Source organism: Dasypus novemcinctus, chromosome 3, assembly GCF_030445035.2.
Source record: "Dasypus novemcinctus isolate mDasNov1 chromosome 3, mDasNov1.1.hap2, whole genome shotgun sequence".
Classification (NCBI taxonomy): Eukaryota; Metazoa; Chordata; class Mammalia; order Cingulata; family Dasypodidae; genus Dasypus; species Dasypus novemcinctus.
Window position 1 is genome coordinate 105,568,735 of NC_080675.1, and position 21,130 is coordinate 105,589,864.

At 36.7% G+C, this 21,130-nt stretch overlaps 1 protein-coding gene across 1 annotated transcript in view; it reads right to left on the reverse strand.

Moving 5' to 3' along the window:
• The window catches only part of AQR (aquarius intron-binding spliceosomal factor), a 163,023-nt gene that overhangs the window by 100,278 nt on the left and 41,615 nt on the right, over positions 1–21,130 (reverse strand). The window contains exons 5-8 of the mRNA XM_058293866.2: positions 16,934–17,054; positions 15,244–15,384; positions 14,259–14,327; positions 13,206–13,306 (exon numbers count right to left, since the gene is read on the reverse strand). Coding sequence (XP_058149849.1) covers positions 13,206–13,306; positions 14,259–14,327; positions 15,244–15,384; positions 16,934–17,054 — 432 coding nt within the window. The remainder of the gene's footprint in view (positions 1–13,205; positions 13,307–14,258; positions 14,328–15,243; positions 15,385–16,933; positions 17,055–21,130) is intronic.

The following is a 21,130-nucleotide window of genomic DNA, read 5'->3' on the forward strand; positions in this document are numbered from 1 at the left end:
ACGTAAAGAGTTAAAGTTGGAGGACTACATAAAATCACTGAGGGGGAAATGGAAATAAAGAAAACAAAAGGCTAATGACTCAATCTCAGGTAATAATTAAAGCTGAAAAATTTAAAAACATTAAAAAGAAAACTAAATAAAAATAAAGTGAAAAAATAAGATAAACAGGAAGCACCTAGAAAAGGGAAAGAAAAGAAACAGCGGTAGATGAACGGCAGCAGAAAACGCTCAAGGAAAAATGGTAAAAGAGGGTTTTAAAAAAATGCTATAAAGATGTGAAGAAGAATAGGCCTGGGAACATATCATTTTACTAGTCCAGTGCAGAGGCTATTCATTGGAAAGATATGAAAGAGATGAGACTGGAACTGGAAATTGAAGGGAAGGACCAATCAAACATATTCCAACTCTGACCCTTACACCTTGTCCTTACAGCTCTCACACCGTGGCTCCCAAAATTATCTCTCTAAAATGCAGTTTTCAGTTCCTTTTTTACTATCTAGTGATATAATTCCAGGTTTTATTTCTTGTCCTCAACCCTCTTTTCTTTTTTTAAGATTTATTTTTTTATTTATTTCTCTCCCTTCCTGTTCCCTCCCCCCCACCCCCAGTTGTCTGCTCTCTGTCCATTTGCTGTGTGTTCTTCTGTGACCACTTCTATCCTTATCAGCGGCACCAGGAATCTGTGTTTCTTTTTGTTGTGTCATCTTGTTGTGTCAGCTCTCCGTGTATGCAGTGCCATTCTTGGGCAGGCTGCACTTTCTTTTGCGCTGGGCAGCTCTCCTTACAGGGCGCACTCCTTGCGTGTGGGGCTTCTCTATGTGTGGGGACACCCCTGCGTGGCACGGCACTCCTTGCACATATCAGCACTGCACATGGGCCAGCTCCACACAAGTCAAGAAGGCCTGGGGTTTGAACCGTGGACCTCCCATGTGGTGGGCGGATGCCCTGTCCATTGGGCCAAGTCCGCTTCCCCCTCTTTTTTTCATTGTTGTTTTTTTTTTAACAAATAAAGCATAAATCCATCCAAAGCGTATAATCATTGGTATTCCGTATAATGACATAGTTGTGCATTCATCACTTCAATCATTTTTAGAGCATTTTCATTATTCCAGTAATAATAATACCAAAAAACAAAAAAGAAACAAAACTCATCACCTCTCAATCTCTATGCTTCCCCTACCATAAATCACTGGTATTCTCTTTCCTTCACTCTAGTTTATTTGTATTCATGTTTTGCAAAAACAGTTTTATATATACAATATCACCCATATTCCAATTTACATAAGGTTTTATTATGTTATATAGTCCCATGTTACACTTTTTAGCTTTCCTTCTAGTAACATAAATGTCCTTAGGCTTTCCCTTTCAACCACTGTCATACACATATAATAGCTAATAGCTGTGCAAGTCACAAACACCACGATGTGCCCTCACCATTTCCATTCATTTCCAAAGACTTACGAACAACTTTTTAACCACTTCTACACAGATTAACTTTTATCTTTCCATTCTCAACTCTCATTCTATTTTCTGGTGACCTATATTCTAATTATTAATTCCATGAGTTTACATAATATATTTAGTCCATAACAGTGCAACCATACAATATTTGTCCTTGTATATCTGGCTTGCTTCAATCAACATAACGTACTCCAGGTTCATCCATGCTGCCATATGCTTCATGACTTCATTTCTTCTTACCACTGCATAATAGCCCATTGTGTGTAAACACAATTTGTTTATCCATTCATCAGTTGATGCATACCTGGGTTGGTTCCAACTTTTGGCTATCATGAATAACACCGCTATGAACATTAGTGTGCAGATGTCTATTCATGTCACTGCTCTCAGTTCTTCTGGGTATATACTTAGCAACTTCAGCCCTCTTTCGATGGCTGACGTACTCTCACTAAATAATTATACCAATACTTATGGTTTTAATTACTATCTATACATGTACCTACAAATGTAGCCTATGCTATATTTCCCATAGCCTCCAACCCTGCTAGACATCCCCACTTGGCAAGGTAAAACTCATTCTCCTTAATGCCAAACTCACTCTCCTTATATTCCCCATCTTGGTGAATATTTTACCATCACCAGTCATCTAGGCAGAAAACTAGTTACTTTACTGTCAACCCCACATCTTAACAGTTGAGCAAAATCCATTAAATACCTCTCCATTTTCCATCACCATCTTCTTATCCTCATTGCGACTATTGTTGTATCAAGTTCTCACTATTTCTTGCCTGAGTATTACAATTACTTTCCACCCTTGTCTCAAGTCTTGCTCACCTAAAAATCTATCTTCTATACCATTTCCAGAGAGATCTTTCCAATATGTAAATATGACTATACCACACTATTGATCTTTAAGGGCTTTCCATCACACAGAAAATAAAAACCTATTTTTTACTAACACAGAGGCTAAGGAAAAAAATTGTTGACAGAAGAAACTAGGTCTAAATTCTAATTTTCCTACATCCTAGATTTGTTTCTTTTGGAGCAAGCTACTTATTTTCTCTACACTTCAGTGTCAGGAAGGGGAAAGTAGAATTAAAAGACATGATAAAAAACTGGGATGTGGCAATACCTTAGACATAGGAATGAATAAGCAAAGCTAAGGAAGATAGAGAAAAATTATCCAAAATGAGAAAAAGGATAAGAAGTAGAAATTGAAGAAGGGGCACAGCATAAGAATCAAGAGCCAAATCATGCAAAGGGGTCAGAGAAAATTTTCTTTAAAAAAGTCAGATTTTAGAAATGATTGGTGAGGTGAAACAAACACACAAATAACGATTTAATTGAAGGTAGGAGAACAGAAACCAAAATTCCAGTGGAAATTACAAGGTTTGAAGGAAAGGTAAGTATAGACTACAATCCTAGTGGAAAATCAGAGGCAAAAGAAGTTATTATACACCATGGGGAAGTGAGTCCAGAGCATACCTATGTAAGAAGGGAAAGGAAAGGAAGAAAAAGGATTATGGCTAGAACAGTCATAGAGAAAAAAAGGCAAGAGCACAGTTAGACCACTTAGCCTCAGAAAGACAGAGGGAGCAAACCTCTTAAAGAATATTCAGATTCTTCCCCTGTGTCCTGCTAACAGTATTGATGATAAATATTACTAGTAGAAATAACTCATAAAATAAAACTGGTGACTAAAATAATACATAGTGAACGTTGTTGTTGATAAAATAAACTTGATAGAAATAATCAACCCAATTAAAAATAAACACCCTGATAACAGCTAAAAGGTATATGATAAAAATGTATTGACTAAAGATTACGAAAGAATTAAATCTTGTTATAAAATTTACATCTGAAAATTCTGTATTTGGATTTGCTGACTATAAGAGCCACCAAAGAAAACTCACAAAAGTGGAAGCTAAGATCGGGAAACTTTTAGTTGGACCGAAAAATCGGCCAAGGAGTCCATTCTTTGTTATAAATATCATATGGAAAATAATTTCAGTAATCAATAGAATATTAAAAATGCACAATATTATGTATACTAAGAAATGCTTTCTAAATGAAAATGCTTCAATGTTGAATAACTTTTTTTAAAAAAATCTAAATTCCTTGAGGTCAAATGATAGAATCAAATTTCCTGGATTTAAACAGCTATAGAAACATTCTGACCTATAGAAGATAAATAATGTGGGGAATTATACCATAGAGCTTTGATCTTCCTTTGCATATTTAACAAGTAAATTCAACAAACACTGACTATTATACACCAGACATTGTGTTAAATATCTATGGTAAAAAGATGCAATATACATGGTCCTTATTTTCAAGTTGCTCTCAAGTCTAATGGACAGGCAATCAAAGACCGCTAATTGCCATGCCTGAGTACCACAATACAGATTCAGTATAAGGTACAATGGTAGAGCAAAGGAGAGAGTAATCAATGCAAGATGAGAGTAAGGGAAAACTTAACAGAGATGAGATGCTCAGTGGCATCTTGAAGAATGAAAAGGATTTAAGAAATTCACCAGGTGGGAAAGAAGAGAAAGACATTCAAATAGGAAGGGAAAAGATGTACAATATCAAAGACACAAACAATTACAAAAGCACCAAGGCTTACAAAGTTTATGAAGATTTTAGCTCTTGGCTACATTCACTCTCCAATACCAATACTCCTATATTCTTGGTGGCTTCAATAACTACATAAAAGATCCTTCAAAACCCTTGGCTCCTCAGCTCCTTCACCTTCTCTCTGCTAATAACCTTGTCTTCAGTCCCACCTCAGCCACTAACTCCCATTAGCTATTTCTAGATTTTGTAATTACCAGTAACTGTAACCCCTCCATAATCTCAGTTTTAAGTAACTCACATTCTATTAATAACTACTACTTCCATCTTTTAGGCTCACTGCCTTAAATAATCCAACAACAAACCTACCCTACCAGGACTTACAGTCCATTGAGTAAATTACCTTCTCACTGTCCCTCACCTCCCATGTCCTCACCTACTTTCTTGAATTCACCCTCATCTCCCATGCCAGTCTTCATTATGCTCATGTGATTAAATATCAAACCTAATTAAATCCAGTTTTCCCCCTACTAGTAGTGCCTATATGCCTACATCCACAGCTGAACACAGTGCTGAAGAAACATATACAAATATGCAAATTAGTCTCGCTTTAAATACTTGACCACTAACTTGAAGTGATCCCTAAAAGCTTTAATAATCCAACTATTTCCTTAGTCCATTCATTCTTTTACTCTCCAGCCTATACCTTTACTACTCTCCTCAAACCTCCAATACCTCCTGTTTCATCCTCACTCCTGGCTAATGCCCTCACTTTCTACTGTACAGAGAAAACAGATCAAATCAGGAGACATTTAAAAAAGTTACCACCATCATATTAACTGACCTACCTGCACCTGTGCCTATCAATCCTGTTCTGAAGAATGAATTGCCCATGATCCCAGCTAAGGCCAAGCACTTCTCAATGATTTCACTCCATAAATACTCACCCTTTCTTCTATATCATCCATTATTTTTTCTTCTGGATTAGCTGAACCAGTGTGCAAGTATGCTGTTACTTCTTCTATTAATAACAACAACAATAAAAAATTCTTGATCTTAATTTCCTCTCTATCAACTATAATACTTTCTTCTCTTGTCAGCAAAATTCTTTGAAAGACGTGTCTTAACTCAGTCTCCAATTTCTCTCCCCACATTTTCTATCTCTCTTTTTTTTTTAAGATTTATTTATTTATTTAATTCCCCCCCCCCTCCCCCATTGTCTGTTCTCTGTGTCTATTTGCTGTGTCTTGTTTCTTTGTCAGCTTCTGTTGTCGTAAGCGGCACGGGAAGTGTGGGCAGTGCCATTCCTAGGCAGGCTGCACTTTCTTTTCGTGCTGGGCGGCTCTCCTTACGGGTGCACTCCTTGCGCGTGGGGCTCCTCTACGCGGGGGACACCCCTGCGTAGCACAGCACTCCTTGCGCACATCAGCACTGCGCATGGGCCAGCTCCACACGGGTCAAGGAGGTCCGGGGTTTGAACCGCAGACCTCCCATGTGGTAGACGGACGCCCTAACCACTGGCCCAAGTCGGTTTCCCTCCCACATTTTCTCTTGAACCCATATCAACCAGGCTTTTGTGCCCACCCTTTCACTGAAACAGCTTTTGTCAAGATCATCAGTGACTTATATGTTGCTAAATCTAAAAGTCAGCTTCTTCTCAAGCTGTTCCCCACAACCCTTCTGAAATAAATGCAAAGTCTCAAGCATACATTCAGTCATTTAACTTGACCTATGAGGAGCATCTGAAGGTTAATCATTACCTCCCTAAAACACTTTCTTCTCTTGGCTTCCAGGATACTACACTCTCCTAGTCTTTACTGTTTCCCTGGACCCTCCTTCTCAGTCTCCTTTGTTTCTTCTTCACATTCCCAATCTATTAACATTGAGTCCCCCCAGGAATTAGACCTTGAACATTGTGGTAGGCAGAATAATGATCCCCAATGCTGTCTACATGCCATTCCTAGGAACCCACGAATATGCAACATTACATGGCATGGGGGAATTAGGGTTGTTAATCATGACGATAAAATAGACGATAGCAAGGTGGGCCCAATATAATTACAAGATTTCTGAAAAGTAGAAGTAGGAGGCACAAGGAGATTCAGGGTCCAAGAGATGTCATAAGAAAGACTCAACCAGATGGATGGTATTGAAGATGGAAGGTGGTTATAAGCCAAGGAATGTGGTCACACTCTAGAAGACTGAAAAGGAGAGGAAATGGCTTCTCTCCTAATGCTTCCAGAAAGGAACACGGCCTTGCTAACCAACCTGATTTCAGCTCAGTGAGACCCACATCAGATTCCTGAACTACAGAACTGAAATAATAAACTTGTGTTATTTTAAGACACTAAATTTGTGATTTTTTTTTTTTATCATCTTTCTTTATAACTATATTTCCTTCCTTGGTCCTCTCACAGACACTATGATGACTTCCAAAAGTTATACCTGGAGATATCTAGTTAACTAGCTAGCTAGACAAATAAGCCCTAGATCTCTCTCCAGAGTTCTATGGCCAACCCTACTCAGCCTCTCCTTGTGGATGTCCAATAGATACCTCAAACTTAACATATCCAAAACTGAGCTCCTGACACATTTGTCTTTTTGTTTTGTTTATTTCACTCGTGTTGTCATATCTGCGTGGTATCATCATTCATCAATAGTCTTCTTTATTTCAGGATATGGCAATTCCATTTTTCCAACTGTTTGAGCTAAACACCTGGAGTCATTTATTTTGGTTGCATCATTGTCTTTTTTGGTGTGCTGCTTCACCATGTGGGGTCTGCATCTCACTGCACAGGTATGGGACACATTTCTTCTTTTCTTTTTTTTTTTTACCAGGATGTCCCGGGGATCAAACCTGGATCCTCCATGTGGTAAATGGAGCTCAACTGCTTTAGCCGCAGCAGCTTCCGTGGTGTCACTTTGAGTCCTCTCTTTCTCTCATATTCTACATATAATCCAAAAACAAATTTTGTCAAAATATATCCACAATCTGACTACCTTCCACTGTTAACACATTCATTTTTCCCCTGGCCTCTCAATTAACCTTCCTATTTCCACCCTTGCCCACTTTTAGTCTATTCTCAACATAGCAGCTAGAGTGTCCCTGTCATAATAAATACAATCATTTTATCACTCCTCTGCAAAAAATTCTTCAACACAATGCCAATGACGTACTGTGCTAATAACACAGGGTATGGAAAAAATATGCCAAATGTATGCTATGGTTCATAGTTAGTGGTAATAGTCTGGTGATATTCTTTCATAATCTGTAACAAATGTCCTACAGTGGTGTGTTAGTGAAGTGGTGCTGTATGGGAGTTCTACATATGTGTATGATTGTTCTGTAAGTTCACAAATGCTGTAATAAAAAAATATTTTTAAAAAGTTATTCAACAGCTTCCCATCTCGCTCACAGTAAAGGCCTTTCAATGTTCTATATGCCACAAGTACCACCAATCCCCTCTCTAAGCTCATCTCCCTCTCTAAACTCATCTCCCTAAGCTCATATTCTGCTCTAGCTATGCAGGCCTTTTTACTGCTCCCTAAACAGCATCATGCTCCTGTCTCAGAGCTCTGCACCTTCAGGTCCCCCTATCTTGAATGCTGATTCTCAGAAATCAACATATCTAACTTTTTTCAGATCTTTACTCAAATGTCTACATTCCAGTGAGAGCTCCTCTTTCTTTCCAACCTATATAAAACTGCAAACACACACCACCAATAGCGCAACCTCCTCCATCCCCACCATCATATTACCATAAGCACATATGCGCATATACCTGCATCTGCTCCTTTAATCCCTATACCTCATTTATTTTTCTCTTTAGCCCATATAATCACCTAAAATAAATCTGTCTATTGCTGTCTCCAACTAGAAGAGAATGTAAGCTACATAAGAGAAGGAATTACTGTTTTGTTCTCTGTTAATATCCCTAACATCTGATACAATTGACAAAAATAAACACTTAATATTTGTACCACATCATGTTCAGTTTGCAAGTATTTGGCTGATGATTTTTGCATCTACATTCATTACAGACATTGGTCTATAATTTTCTTTCTTTTTTTTTAAAGATTTATTTATTTTTTGTTTATGTTTTTCCCTTCCCCCCACCCACCCCCCAGTTGTCTGGTCTCTGTCCATTCACTGTGTTCTTCTGCAGCCACTTCTATCCTTATCAGAAGCACTGGGAATTTGTGTTTCTTTTTGTTGCGTCATCTTGTTAAGTCAGCTCTCCATGTGTGCGGGGCCATTCTTGGGCAGCCTGCACTTTCTTCCACGCTGGGCGGCTCTCCTTACGGGGCACGCTCCTTGCACATGGGACTCCCCTACGTGGGGGACACTCCCACACAGGGGACAGTCCTGCGTGGCACGGCACTTTGTGCGTACATCAGCACTGTGTGTGGGCCAGCATCACACGGGTCAAGGAGGCCCTGGGTTTGAACCGCAGGCCTCCCATGTGGTAGACGGATGCCCTATCCATTGGGCCAAGTCTGCTTCTCTAATTTTCTTCTTTAGTGATATCTTTATATGGTTTTAACATTAGGGTGATGTTGGCTTCACAGAATGAGTTTGGTAGCATTTTCTCCTGTTCAGTTTTTGGGAAGAATTTGAGTAACACTGGTATTAGATCTACTTTGGATGACTGGTAGAATTCAAAGCCATAAGGTCTTTGGGACATTTTTGATGATTGTTTCACTCTCATCTCATAACTTTTGATTGGTTTACTGAGGTCTTCTACCTCTTCTAGGATCAGGGTAGATTGTGTGTTACCAAGAATGTCTATTTCATCTATTTTGTCCAGTCTGTCAGCACATAGTTGTTTATAGTATCCTTTTATGATCTCTCTTATTTCTGCAGGGTCAGAGATAATGTAACCCCTCTCATTTCTGATTTTATTTGCATCCTCTCTCTTTTTTTCCTTTGTCAGTATGGCTAAGGGTTTGTCAATTTTATTTTCCAAAAGAAAAAATTTTTGTTGATTCTATTGTTTCTTTCCTACTCAATTTCAATTATTCCTGATCTAATCTTCATTATTTCCTTTCTTCTGCTTGCTTTGGGATTAGTTTGCTGTTCTTTTTCTAGTTCCTCCAAGTGTGCTATAAGATCTTTGATTTTAGCTTTTTTTTTTTTCACTAGAGCGTAAGCTGGGACCTTGTACATGGGAAGGAGACACTCAACCACTGAATTACAACCACTCCCCTCTTTCTTCTTTTTTAATGTAAACATTGAGGGTTACAAATTTCTAGCTCAGCATTGCCTTTGCTGTATCTCATAGGTTTTGATACATTCTTCTCATTTTGTTTCAAGATATTTACTGATTTCTCTTGCTATTTCTTCTTTGACTTACTAAATATTTAAGAGTATATTACTTATAATCTCCGTATATTTGTGAGTTTCCCCTTTTTCTGCCTGTTATTGATTTTCAGCTTTATTCTACTTAGACAGGAGAAAGTGCTCTGTATAATTTCAAACTTTTTAAATTTATTGTGACCTGTCTTGTGAACCAGCATATTGTCTATTCTGGAGAAGGATCCAATAGCATGTGTGAAGAATGTACATCTTGCTGTTTTGGATGTCATGCTCTATAAATATATGTGAGGTCTAGTTCATTAATCATATTATTCAAATTCTCTGTTTTTTTATTTATTCTCTGTCCAGATGTTCTATCCGAAGCTGAAAGTGGTGTATTAAAGTCTCCAACTATTATTACAGAGACAGCTATTTCTCTCTTTAGTTTTGTCAGTATGTAACTCATATATTTTGGGACACCCAGGTCAGGTGCACAAATATTTACGATTGTTATTTCTTCTTGGTGAATTGTGCCTTTTACTAATATCTATTATAACTGTCTTCATTTCTTGTAACAGTTTTGCAGTTAAAATCTATTTTGTCCAATATTAGAACCACTACTCCTGATTTTGTTTAGTTACTATTTGTAAAGAATATCTTTTCCCAACCTTTCACTTTCAGCCTAACTGTGTCCTTGCACCTAAGGTGAGTCTCTTGTAGGCAGCATGTGGATAGCTCATATTTTTTTATCCATTCTTTTTTAAAGTAGGTACTGGGGAATGAACCAAGGACCTTATACCTGGGAAGCTGGAACTCAACACTAAGCCTCATCCACTCCCCAATGAGAGTTGGGTTTTTTTGTTCATTTGTTTTGTTTTTAGGAGATACCGGGGTGAGGGGGTGTCAAACCCAGGACCTCATACATGGGAAACAAGTGCTCAACCACTTGAACTACATCTGTTTCCAGTCTCTCTCTTTTTTTTTAAGATTTATTTTATTTTTCTTTATTTACCACTGCTCTTCCCCTTCCCCCCAATGGTTCTCTCAACTGTCTGTGAACTGTTTTGTTCACCTTCTCCAGGAGGCACCAGGAACTGAACGCAGGACCTCCCATGTTGAGCCACACCCACTCCCTGTGGGCTATGATGATGCAGCACCTGTTCATTTTCTTTTAGGAGCCACCAGAACCCGAACCCAGGACCTCCCGTGTGGTAGGCAGGCACCCAAATTGTTGAGCCACATCTGCTTCCCAGTCTATGTCCTTTTTTTTTCTCTCTGTCTTTTGATCACAGAGTTATTTACTTTGTCCATTTTATCCTTTGGCTTTCCATTATGATGTATTAATACTTTCTGTCTTTTGTACTTTTTACCCTTACCAATAATCTTCATTTCTGCACTCGTCTTTAAGTTTTTCATGCTTGTTTTTTCCTTTCAGGCTGCAGAATTTCCTTTAAAATCTCTTGTAAATCTGGTCTTTTGGTAACAATCTCTCTCAATTTTTGTTTGTCTGTTAAGACTTAAAACTCACCATTATTTTTTTTTAAGATTTATTTATTTCCCCTCCTTGCAGCTTGTTCCTTTTCTTTTTGCTGTCTCTTCTCTGTGTCCATTTGCACATGTTTTTTCTGTATCTGCTTGTCTCCCTTTTTGTTGTGTCATCTTGCTGTACCAGCTCTCTATGGCGCACGGGCCATCAGCTCTCCGTGGCACACGGGCCAGCTTTGCCTTCACAAGGAGGCCCTGGGACATGAACCCAGAGCCTCCCATATGGTAGATGGGAGTGCAACTTATTAAGCCATAGTCGCTTCCTCACCTTTATTTCTGAAGGACGGTTTTGCTGGATAAAGAATTCTTGGCTGGAGATTTTTCTCTTTTAGAATCTTAAATACATCATACCACCACCTTCTTCCCTCCCCATGGTTTCTGATCAAAGATCAGAGCTAGTCTTATTGAACTTCCCTTGTATGTGATACACTGCTTTTCTCTTGCTCTTTTTATCTCTGACATTTGATGTTCTGAATAGTAGATGTCTTGGAGTAGGTCTATTCGGATTTATTCTGTTTGGGTGTGCTGTCCTTCTTGGATACTGAGAATTTTTTGGTCACGATTTCCTCAAATATTTTTTCTGCCCCTTTTCCATTTGCTTCTCCTTCTGGGACATCCATAACACATATGTTTGTGCCTTTCACATTGTCATTCAATTCCCTAAGATCCTGTTCCATTTTTTCCATTCTTTACTCTTTTTGTTCTTCTGTCTTTTCATTCTCTGTCCTCCAATTCACTCATTCTTTCCTCTATCAATTCAAATCTACCCTTATATGCCTCTAATGTATTTTTAATCTCACCCACTGTGCCTTTTTTCTCATAAGGGCTGTTATTTTTTTTTGCAGACTCTCAAATTGTTCTTTATATTCCCCCAATGTCTTAATATCCTTTATCTCTTTAGCCGTATTTTCCTTCAATTCCTTGAATTGATTTACGAGATTTCTAAGAACATCATTAGTTTTCTTAAATCCTGTGTCTCGTTAATAGTTTTGACTTGATCCTTTGCCTAGGCCATGTTTTCCTATTTCTTGGCATGGCTTGTAAGTTTTTGCTGATGTCTAAGTATCTGATTATGTTAGTGAATTTACTCTGACAGTAAATTTCTCTCTCTTGCCTAGTGGTTTTGATTCACAGCTCTTCTCTGATTTTTGGTTCAACTTATTTAAGATTGCCCAGCTTATGTTATCAAAATAGGGCTACAAATGTTTTGGATGTAATATTTATGTAATCAAAGCTTCTTTAAAAGTAAAAGTAAAAAATAAAAAAAGGATATTCAAAAAATTATATGAGCATATCACAGACTAAAAATAAGTAAATAAATAATAAAATTAAAAAAAATAAAAATAATAGGTCTATAGACCCACTATGGGATAGAGACCAGATTCAAGAATGCCTGGACATAAGAGACTCCAAAAGCTATTTTATTTATTATATTATAGTTTTTCAGGCTGCCAGTAGATCGTACTCTTTGGCAAACGTTTCCACAGAGCTGTCTCTTTCAACCTCCACTCACTGGTGATTCTGGTCTGTCCAGAGCCAAGAGTCAAAACGGACTCCATGGGCCAAACTCACTGAAGGGAAACCAATCTCTGCCCTCTACTGCAAGGTCCCTCCTCCCAGAGAGGAAAACTTCTCTTCTTCTCTCAGTTGGCTACAGTGAGCCACGGGTTTTACCCAGGCTGTTCACCTTGCGGTTAGTGGATGGGTGTCATTCCTGGCTGCAGGGGCTAGTAACTCATGGTTTTTGCTTCGGCCTCTTTTTCTCTCTGCGCTGGACAATACAGAGCACTCTACTGGTCTGCAGACCCCCAAAAGCAACTCCCTCAGACAACTTTTTGCCCTTCCTGTTGTTTTTATAAAAAAAAGTTGAGCCCTGCCACCCTACTCCAACACCCTCTTCCCAGAAGTTCAAAATTCAATATTTTTTGAATAAATGAATAAATTATGGTTGAAGTGGGTCAGATTCATTATTAAGAGGGAGCCAGAAAAAGAATGAAAACCTGAACGGAGAGCCTGAGGATTTAAGGGAGGAGGACAACTATCTGTGAGGGAAAGACTTGGAGAATAGGCAGGGAGAAGAACAGTGGGCAACCACATATACTTATCACTGGCACAGAGAAAAGGAAAAGAAGAAAAGCATGGTGGTGTTGTGGCTCCTCCTATAGACGTTTGTGAAAAATTTCCCCATGCAGTCTTAAGTAAATGTACTTATTAATTGCTTTTCTGGACTTAATACCATCTAAAGGAAGCAAAAAAAAACAGTCAACATCATCCAGAACCCATAATACAGTACAATAAATCAACATGGAATGAAGTTTTGCCAACATACTCTTCTCTTGCTTTTGGATCCATCTTTTCATCATTCTTTTTAATCAAGTTCCAGAATTTTCTTAGCTTGGATGTCTTTTTTAATTCTAATTCCAACCGTGCCTGAGAGAGATATGACATTCAGTCACCAGTAACTTTAAATTCTATAAAGATAAACTATTAGCTAAGTTTCTAATAAATTGACATATTACAGACCAATGTGATAAAACATGAAAGCACCACGACAAAACCTAAAAATAAACTAATAAAAACTTTCCAATTCTAATACTTGTTCACAGAAAAAATAAGACAAAAGAGACTGCCTATTCTAGTTGAGTCTAATCTCAATGATCAATTAAATTTCTTTTTTCTAAAATTTAGTCTGAAAAATACAAGTCTGAAACAATGAACATAAACAGTCGTCACAAGTAAACAAGAAAGAAATGCACTCATCAACATATTCTCTCTATGGCATTTATCGCTTTTTAATTTGATATGAATTATTTTACATTCACCTTATGCCTTCATCCTATCACCTGCTATCTAAGAAGGCGCTTGCATATTTGAATGTCTGCAAAAACATCCATGTGCAAGAAATGGAATTCTGAATACAGTTTTACATTGTAATTTGATAGTTTTAACTTTACTTCCTAAGATCTATTAATTGGGCTTTGATACCTGCACATAAATATCATGACAGAGTTTCTCCCATAGATTTATGTACATTCCAAACAAGGTAACTAAAAAATAATCTGCATTTAATCTCATCTAAAGACATACTTAAGGATACCAATATTTTGCTAAATAAGTTTTCTCCCCTTTTCTACAAGTTCAATAAATATTACCCTATTTCACCTTACAATATTGGTACTATATTATATCAGCCTTCTCATAAAGACTCTAAAACTACAAAAACTACATCCATGATAAGTTAATGCACGGTAACTTAAACATTCTATTAGGAAAAAGGATTTTTATAGCTACCACTATTACACCTATATTAAAGCCACAGAGTTTAGAAACATATGTTCCATTTATAACATACACACCTACATGTCTAAAATTAGATACTTACAGGTTGTAAGCCCATCCACATTGGAAGGGAGATAAGCTGTTGTACTTGACTCCGGATCAAGTCTACTTCCTATTTAAGGCATTAAGAAAGCAAGTTTATCAACATGCCTGCATTTTACCAAAGTCTTACATAAGGCACACATTACCTTTTTAAGTCGTGGAGGCAAAGCATGCCACCAATAGTTTCAAAATAATATTTTAAAAAGATAGCATTTCAATTGGTTAAACCTAACACCAAACTTTTAATACTAATTACATCTTGTTTTTCTTCAATTTCTGATAAGAAATCATTATCTATTTATATCAATTTATATTTGCTGTTTTGTTTAATAAATGTTAGATAATAGTGGCATCCAGTGTCTAAACTCCTGAGAGCAAAATATCTTCTCTTTTATGCCTTGACAAGAGTCCATGAGAAGCAATACAAAGAGGAAATAGTCACCCATCTATCTGATATTAACAATTAATACTTAGCGTCCTAGATAAGAAAGAATTCTATACATTCTACTGCATAGATCTAAATGCACTATTGATCCAGAAGTACTTATCTTTTAAAAAGCTTCAGCAGGGAAGCACAAATGAAATATTACTGCAATGTTTAATTTTTTAGAAGATCTTATGGATGATGGAAATGTATCATACACAAAGATCATCCAAAATTGACCAGAATAAGCCTACTCAAGATACCACTCTTCTGTTGACAGCCAGCCTTTGCATGCAGTACAACTTAAAGTAATGAAACTACATTTTTGTGTGCAACTTGTAGTTCAGATCTCATTATTCAAACTTTATATAAACCAGATTCTTTGTTGCTTCTCATTTTTGTGCTCTACCTTTGGAAAATTTCAGTTATCATTCTTTTTTTAAGAATCTGGATAGAGAGGAAAGACCATTTGGCTACAGAGGTAATCTCATTTCAATTTAATCTAGAAAAACAAGAAAATGTGAAAATTCCCTTAAAAGAACAAAAGAAAAGGTAAAATTACCAAACTATTGAAGCAATGATCAAGAAAGAGCAGTAATACTGTCTGTTCGTGGAGTGAAAATTCACCATCAGTTTCAGCTAACGCTGCTTTCAAGATGCACTTGAAAAAGAATGGGAAGTGGTCTGGCTTCTTCTTAAAAGTCTGAAAAGAGAAAGAGTAAAAATTCATTTTGAATTGTCCAGTGCACTCACAATATTTTTCTCCCTTAAAAGAAACACTGGTCAGGTTTTAGTAGTCTATTAACAAAACCAAATAATTATAAAAAGATTATTTGTGTATGTGTAAAAGAGATACTATTTAATTATAATTCATGGTAGTAAGTCAACTATAAGTTCCTGGCAGTAAGATGAGTAGCAGAAACCTTAAACTAATAAAATAATGGCTTTAATTCCCTTAGCTTTTCTTCTGTGGATTATGTCCATATTTAGCTTGAGCTATATTTTCTTACTAAGGGTCTGAAATGTGTTAATTTTTATGACTTGAATAAAAGAAACAACAATATCTTTAGCAAAACTTTTAATGTGCCCACTCTAATCTCAAAAATACCCTCTTCTACTTTACATTAGGTTTATTATCATGTAAATCATGTAAACACAGGCAAAATTCTCTTGACCTAGCTCCCCTTGTTACTGCCACATTTCTCTCTTCTCTCACACACAAATGCTCCAAATGTGTGGCCCACATTAGCTGTTTATATTCTCTTCTCTAAACAAGCTTCTACCCATCCCATTCCCCTTAAACTGTAAATAGCTCTCAAGCTTCAAAGGACTGTTATCAACCCTCAACTCCTTTTCACTATGTTGAAGGCTCCTCTCCCTTTGAAACGCTAGGGTAGTGCTCCTAGGATTCTACCCCTCATTCTTCTTCCAACTGTTAACCTCCATTAATTATCAAATCCAATTAATTCTACTTTCTAAACTACAAGTATCCTCTTCTCTTAATCTGCATTGTTGTTTCTCTAATTTAAGCCTTGATCACCAAAGCTGTCTTTAAAACATGCAAAACTAATCAGAACTCTCAATAAGACACATAGGACCTACAGTTTAGCTTAGTCTCTAATCTGCCCTGCAATGGCATTTACTTAATAAATATTTGAGAAACAGTCCATTATTTTATCTAAAAGAGTCTAACACATTCTCAGTTTAATGATCATACCCTCAAGACATATAACAAGTATTCTTGCCTTTTCTTCATTCAAAATAGTATGCCTGGGAAAGAAGAAACTGTTGATGAGCTGACCATTTTATGGGTGCCAAAAGAAAAGCTATATTTTATACCTCCACTGACCAAGCCTCTATTAAACCAGCATAAAGAGAAAATATTAGTTCATTAGAAATTTCAAAAAGGGAAAACATACTGCAAATCAAGGACAAAGAAAAAACTGAAATTACAATATAAACATCTGCTGTGACTGTGGAAACACTATTTTATTCAAGCAAAACTACAACTACATACTCCTTGTTGTAAAATAAGACATTTATATATTATCTTACTTTGGCAGCTCCTGATCTCATTCTGTTTCAAGCACAAAGCACAAAAATAATTCCACATGCATAATTTTTCAGTACTTAGTAAATTAATTTGTCAAAGTGCTCTAAAAGGACTAGTATTATCAGTAAAAAGTTCAGCTATGTTTTAAAGGCTTAAGTGAGCATAGTAAAAAAGCTATGAAGTTATTTAAACCTGTTACCTCCCATGCAGGGACATTTTCTCGGAACTTTTCATTCACCATACAGCAGATTGACATTAAGAAGGCCTTGCTGGATACTTCTGGAGAATAATTCATCCAGAGGTAATTTTCAAGATACTGGCTGTGAAGAGAAAAAAGGCACAGAATACTATATTGGTTAACACCATTCACTACAATGTGTCCTCACCTAGAAAAGCATCATTATCCACAAATTTCTAAAAATATTTTGAAAATCAATACTTTTAATTTGAGAATGCTTCACAAATTTACCTGTAATCTAGGCAAGTGTTACCTACTACAAACTTCTAATGTACAGAATATATGACTTTGTAGAATGAGTCTTATACTCTCAATTGGGAAGGCATAAAAGGTTACTTACTGCCAAACATGATTATCACCATAAGACCACTGGATATTCCCTTATCTAAGGTTCTATATGTCATGAAACAACAAAAGTTCCTAACAAACAGCTCAAAAACAAAATGGTGTGATGGCACTTTCATAGATAAATGTACCTGATACATTAACGCTAACTTGAATCAGGACCAAATAACTTCATAAACTAAGAAAGAAGCTCTGTAATACTTAAATTAGAAGGTATTCAACCTAAGTCAATTTTTAAGACTGACATTTTCTACTCAGTTGTTAATATTCTTATATTAAGATTTTTGGTGAAAATATTCCTAAACAAATTTAAGTATTTCTGATTTCCGAAATAAAACTATTGTCATTTCTTATGATTTGTCATAGTTATGAACATTAATTAATAATGTAGATTGTAAAATATTACATGCTAATTGAAAAGGCAGGACTTTTTATTCCCATGCTAAATACTCCATATGCATAATTTCACTCCCTCTCTCTCTCTCACACACATACACACAGATACACACACCAGTAAGCATTTTATATTCTGCAACAGTGCTATAGTTTTTATATTTCCTCTTATGTTTCAAGGTCTGCTCTGATGGTATTCCTATGGGTCTGTCTTTAACAATCTATCTTACTTAATGTACAGCAACCTAGGAAACTACATAAATAAGATTTTGGCCAAAATAATAGTCAAAGGCTCTAGAGAATTCTTTATAAATAAAATCCACAAAGCTTCTTCCTGAATAAGATCCTTAAGAACTTCTGTCAGCAACAATTTGGTAGTACTAATCAATATTTGTATGAAATTCTTCATTTCATGACAGTACAGCTAGGTATAAACTTCTAGGTTGATAGTGATTTTTTTCCCTCTGTACTAGCTTTTTTAAAAGAGTCAAGTGTTTCATCAATTCTAGAAAATTCTTGACCATTCATTATCTCTTCTAAACTGCCTAACTTCCTTTTTCTCTATATCTCTTTTGGAACTCCCACTGGAACTTTTCATTCTAGCCTCCATATCCCTTAATCTTTCTTTCATACTTCTCATCTTTATTTTTCTTTGGTATCTTTGATTAATTCCTTCAGTTCTAAATTCAAGTTCACAATTCTCTCTTCAGTTTTATCTAATCGGCTATTTAATTTGTACATTGTTTTTAAACTTCAATGACTAAATTTTTTTTTCAGATTTGTCCTTCTTTGTGTCTTATTCCTTATTCAAATACTCACTTTCTTCTCTTATGTTTATAATAATTTTAAACATAATGATTTGCCAATATATACCAATTATTTAATTATCTAATCTAAAGTTCTTGAGGGGGATTTTTCAACTGACTCTTGCCTATAGAGGATTACCACCCTAATGTGCTCTATAATTTGGGAGCGTGAACTCACTTTCACCAGGTTATAGGAATTATTTGCAGAATAGCTGGAATATATATCCATCCAGAATATTTTCATATTTGTTTCTCCCAGATACCCCAGGAATATCACTGGCTTGCCACAAGTTTTAATAAATAAAATCTTGTCTTGGGTGTTATCTGACTATACAGCAAACTCCAAACCAATTCTTTCAAGTTTACAGGGGAGAAAATTGAGGTAGTTAGAGTCAATGACTTGCTCAATATGATACAATTGTGATTCTGACTTCAAATACATGTCTTTTCTCCAAACTCAAGGATTTTTTCAATAATACCCAATCCTATTTCAGGCAATTGCAGAAAATGTAATTTAGATAATAATATCTCCTTCCGATGACTTTCATCAAAAAAACAAAGAACAAAAAAACTCTTTTCTTTTTCAGTTCAGTCTCCTGTACCCAACCACCTTTTTCCATGCCATCTCACTTTCCATTCTACTCAGAAACCATGAGTTGTCTCTACTACCAACTTTAGACTAAGTTAAGTCTTGGGGCTGGCACAAAGAAAACAGCATTGTCAAACAGAAATCACAAAGAAGTTCCCTTTTTTTTTCAGTTATTAAAATCCTCAGGGAAATGATGATGGTCTGGCTGGGCCAGCAGTGTGGTCCTGCAAAGGCAGTACCAGAGAGGTTGGCTTCGCCCCATTGGTGCTGGGGACCTGAGAGCATAGGAATACTGTTTATGAGAGAGGACTGCAAACTTTCCAAGAATACAGAAATACAGGAGAAACCTGGTTTGGAAAAGAGATTATAACCTAATTAATAAGGTGAATGGAAAAACACAAGATCCCACTGGGTGTCGCCATGCTTGATATTGGAACAGGAAATGGTGTTTTCCTGGTTGAATTTGTTGGTACTTTCAGTATTTACGTGTTACAGTCAAATTTAAAAGTAAATTTTTTTTTTTTTGCAATTAGGGATATTAACAATCTAAATGTAAAGTAATAAAGCAGTAATACTGTGATTGTAGGAAGATGGTGAAAGACTAACACGCAGAGAAGAATGCTCTCACAAAAACAACAGAGAAAGTGGCAAAAGCTGTTTGAGGGACCTGCTTTGGGGGTGAGCAGACCAGGACAGTGGTACGTAACTCAAGAGGGTGAGGGACAGAGAGACGAAGAAGATGAAATGACAGAGAGACAAAGCACAGTACCAAGCCCTGATGGCAGCTGGGAAGGGTTCCCCTATCCCAAGCCCAAAATAATAACCTGGAATAAAACCCCTGGCTTGTTGTAGCCAGCTGAAGGAAACAGACATCTTCCTTCTTTTCACCTGTTTCAAGGGAAAAGGGAGGGGAGGTTAGGGTGGCTTACTTCAGCAAATTCATCCAGCAAAGCCCACTCCAAATCTCCACTCCGGAGATTTAACACAGGAACAAAGGAAAGCCAAGACTGAAAAACCTCAGTGGAAAGGTGTGCTAACAAGTGCCATCTGCTGGCTGGCCCGGAAATTGCACAGACAAAAACTCCCACTCTGTATCCAAACCTGGGAGAAAATCTGCGCGCCACTAACTTAGTAAGTCCCTGGACCAATTTTGAAAACTTAAGCTGGGGAATTTTAAAAACTGAGAATAAGCGGAACCAAATATCAAAGAAAAGCTTGAAAAAAAAATAAAACAAGAGAGAGAAATTGGCCATCAGAGAACTTCACCAATATATTCAAATGCCTAAACATGAGCAAAAAACTACAAGCTAGTTGGTCCAGCCAAAAGAACAAACCAAATATCCTGAAGACTTACAGGATTTAAGACAATTAATTAGTAACAGTCATACAACTCTCATAAATCACTTCAAAGAATTTATAGAAAATATGACTAAAGAAGTAAAGGATATTAAGACACTGGGAGAGCATAAAGAACAATTTGAAAGCTTGCAAAGTGAAATAAGAGACCTTATGGGAATGAAAGACTTGATGGATGAGATTAAAAATACATTAGAGGCACATAGGAGCATATCTGAACTGTGTGAAGACAGAATTAGTTAACTTCGAAGGCAGAATATCTGATTTGGAAAAGCAAGGAAAAACAGAAAGAGAAGAAAATGGGAAAAATCGAACAGTCTCAGGAAATTGACTGACAATGCGAAACACACAACCAACCACATTATTGGTATCCCAGAAGAGGAGAATGGAAAGGGGGCAGAAAGAATATTTGAGGAAATAATGACTGAAAATTTCCCAACCCTTATGAAGGACATAAATATTAATATGCAAGGACAATGTACCCCGAACAGTATAAATAGGAACAGACCTACCCCAAGACATATACTATTCAGAATGACAAGTATCAGAGATAAAGACAGGATTCTGAAAGCAGCAAGAGAAAAGCAAAGCATCATATACAAGGGAAACGCGATAAGATTAAGTGCCAACCTCTCAAAGAAACCATGGAGAAGAGAAGAAAGTGTTCTG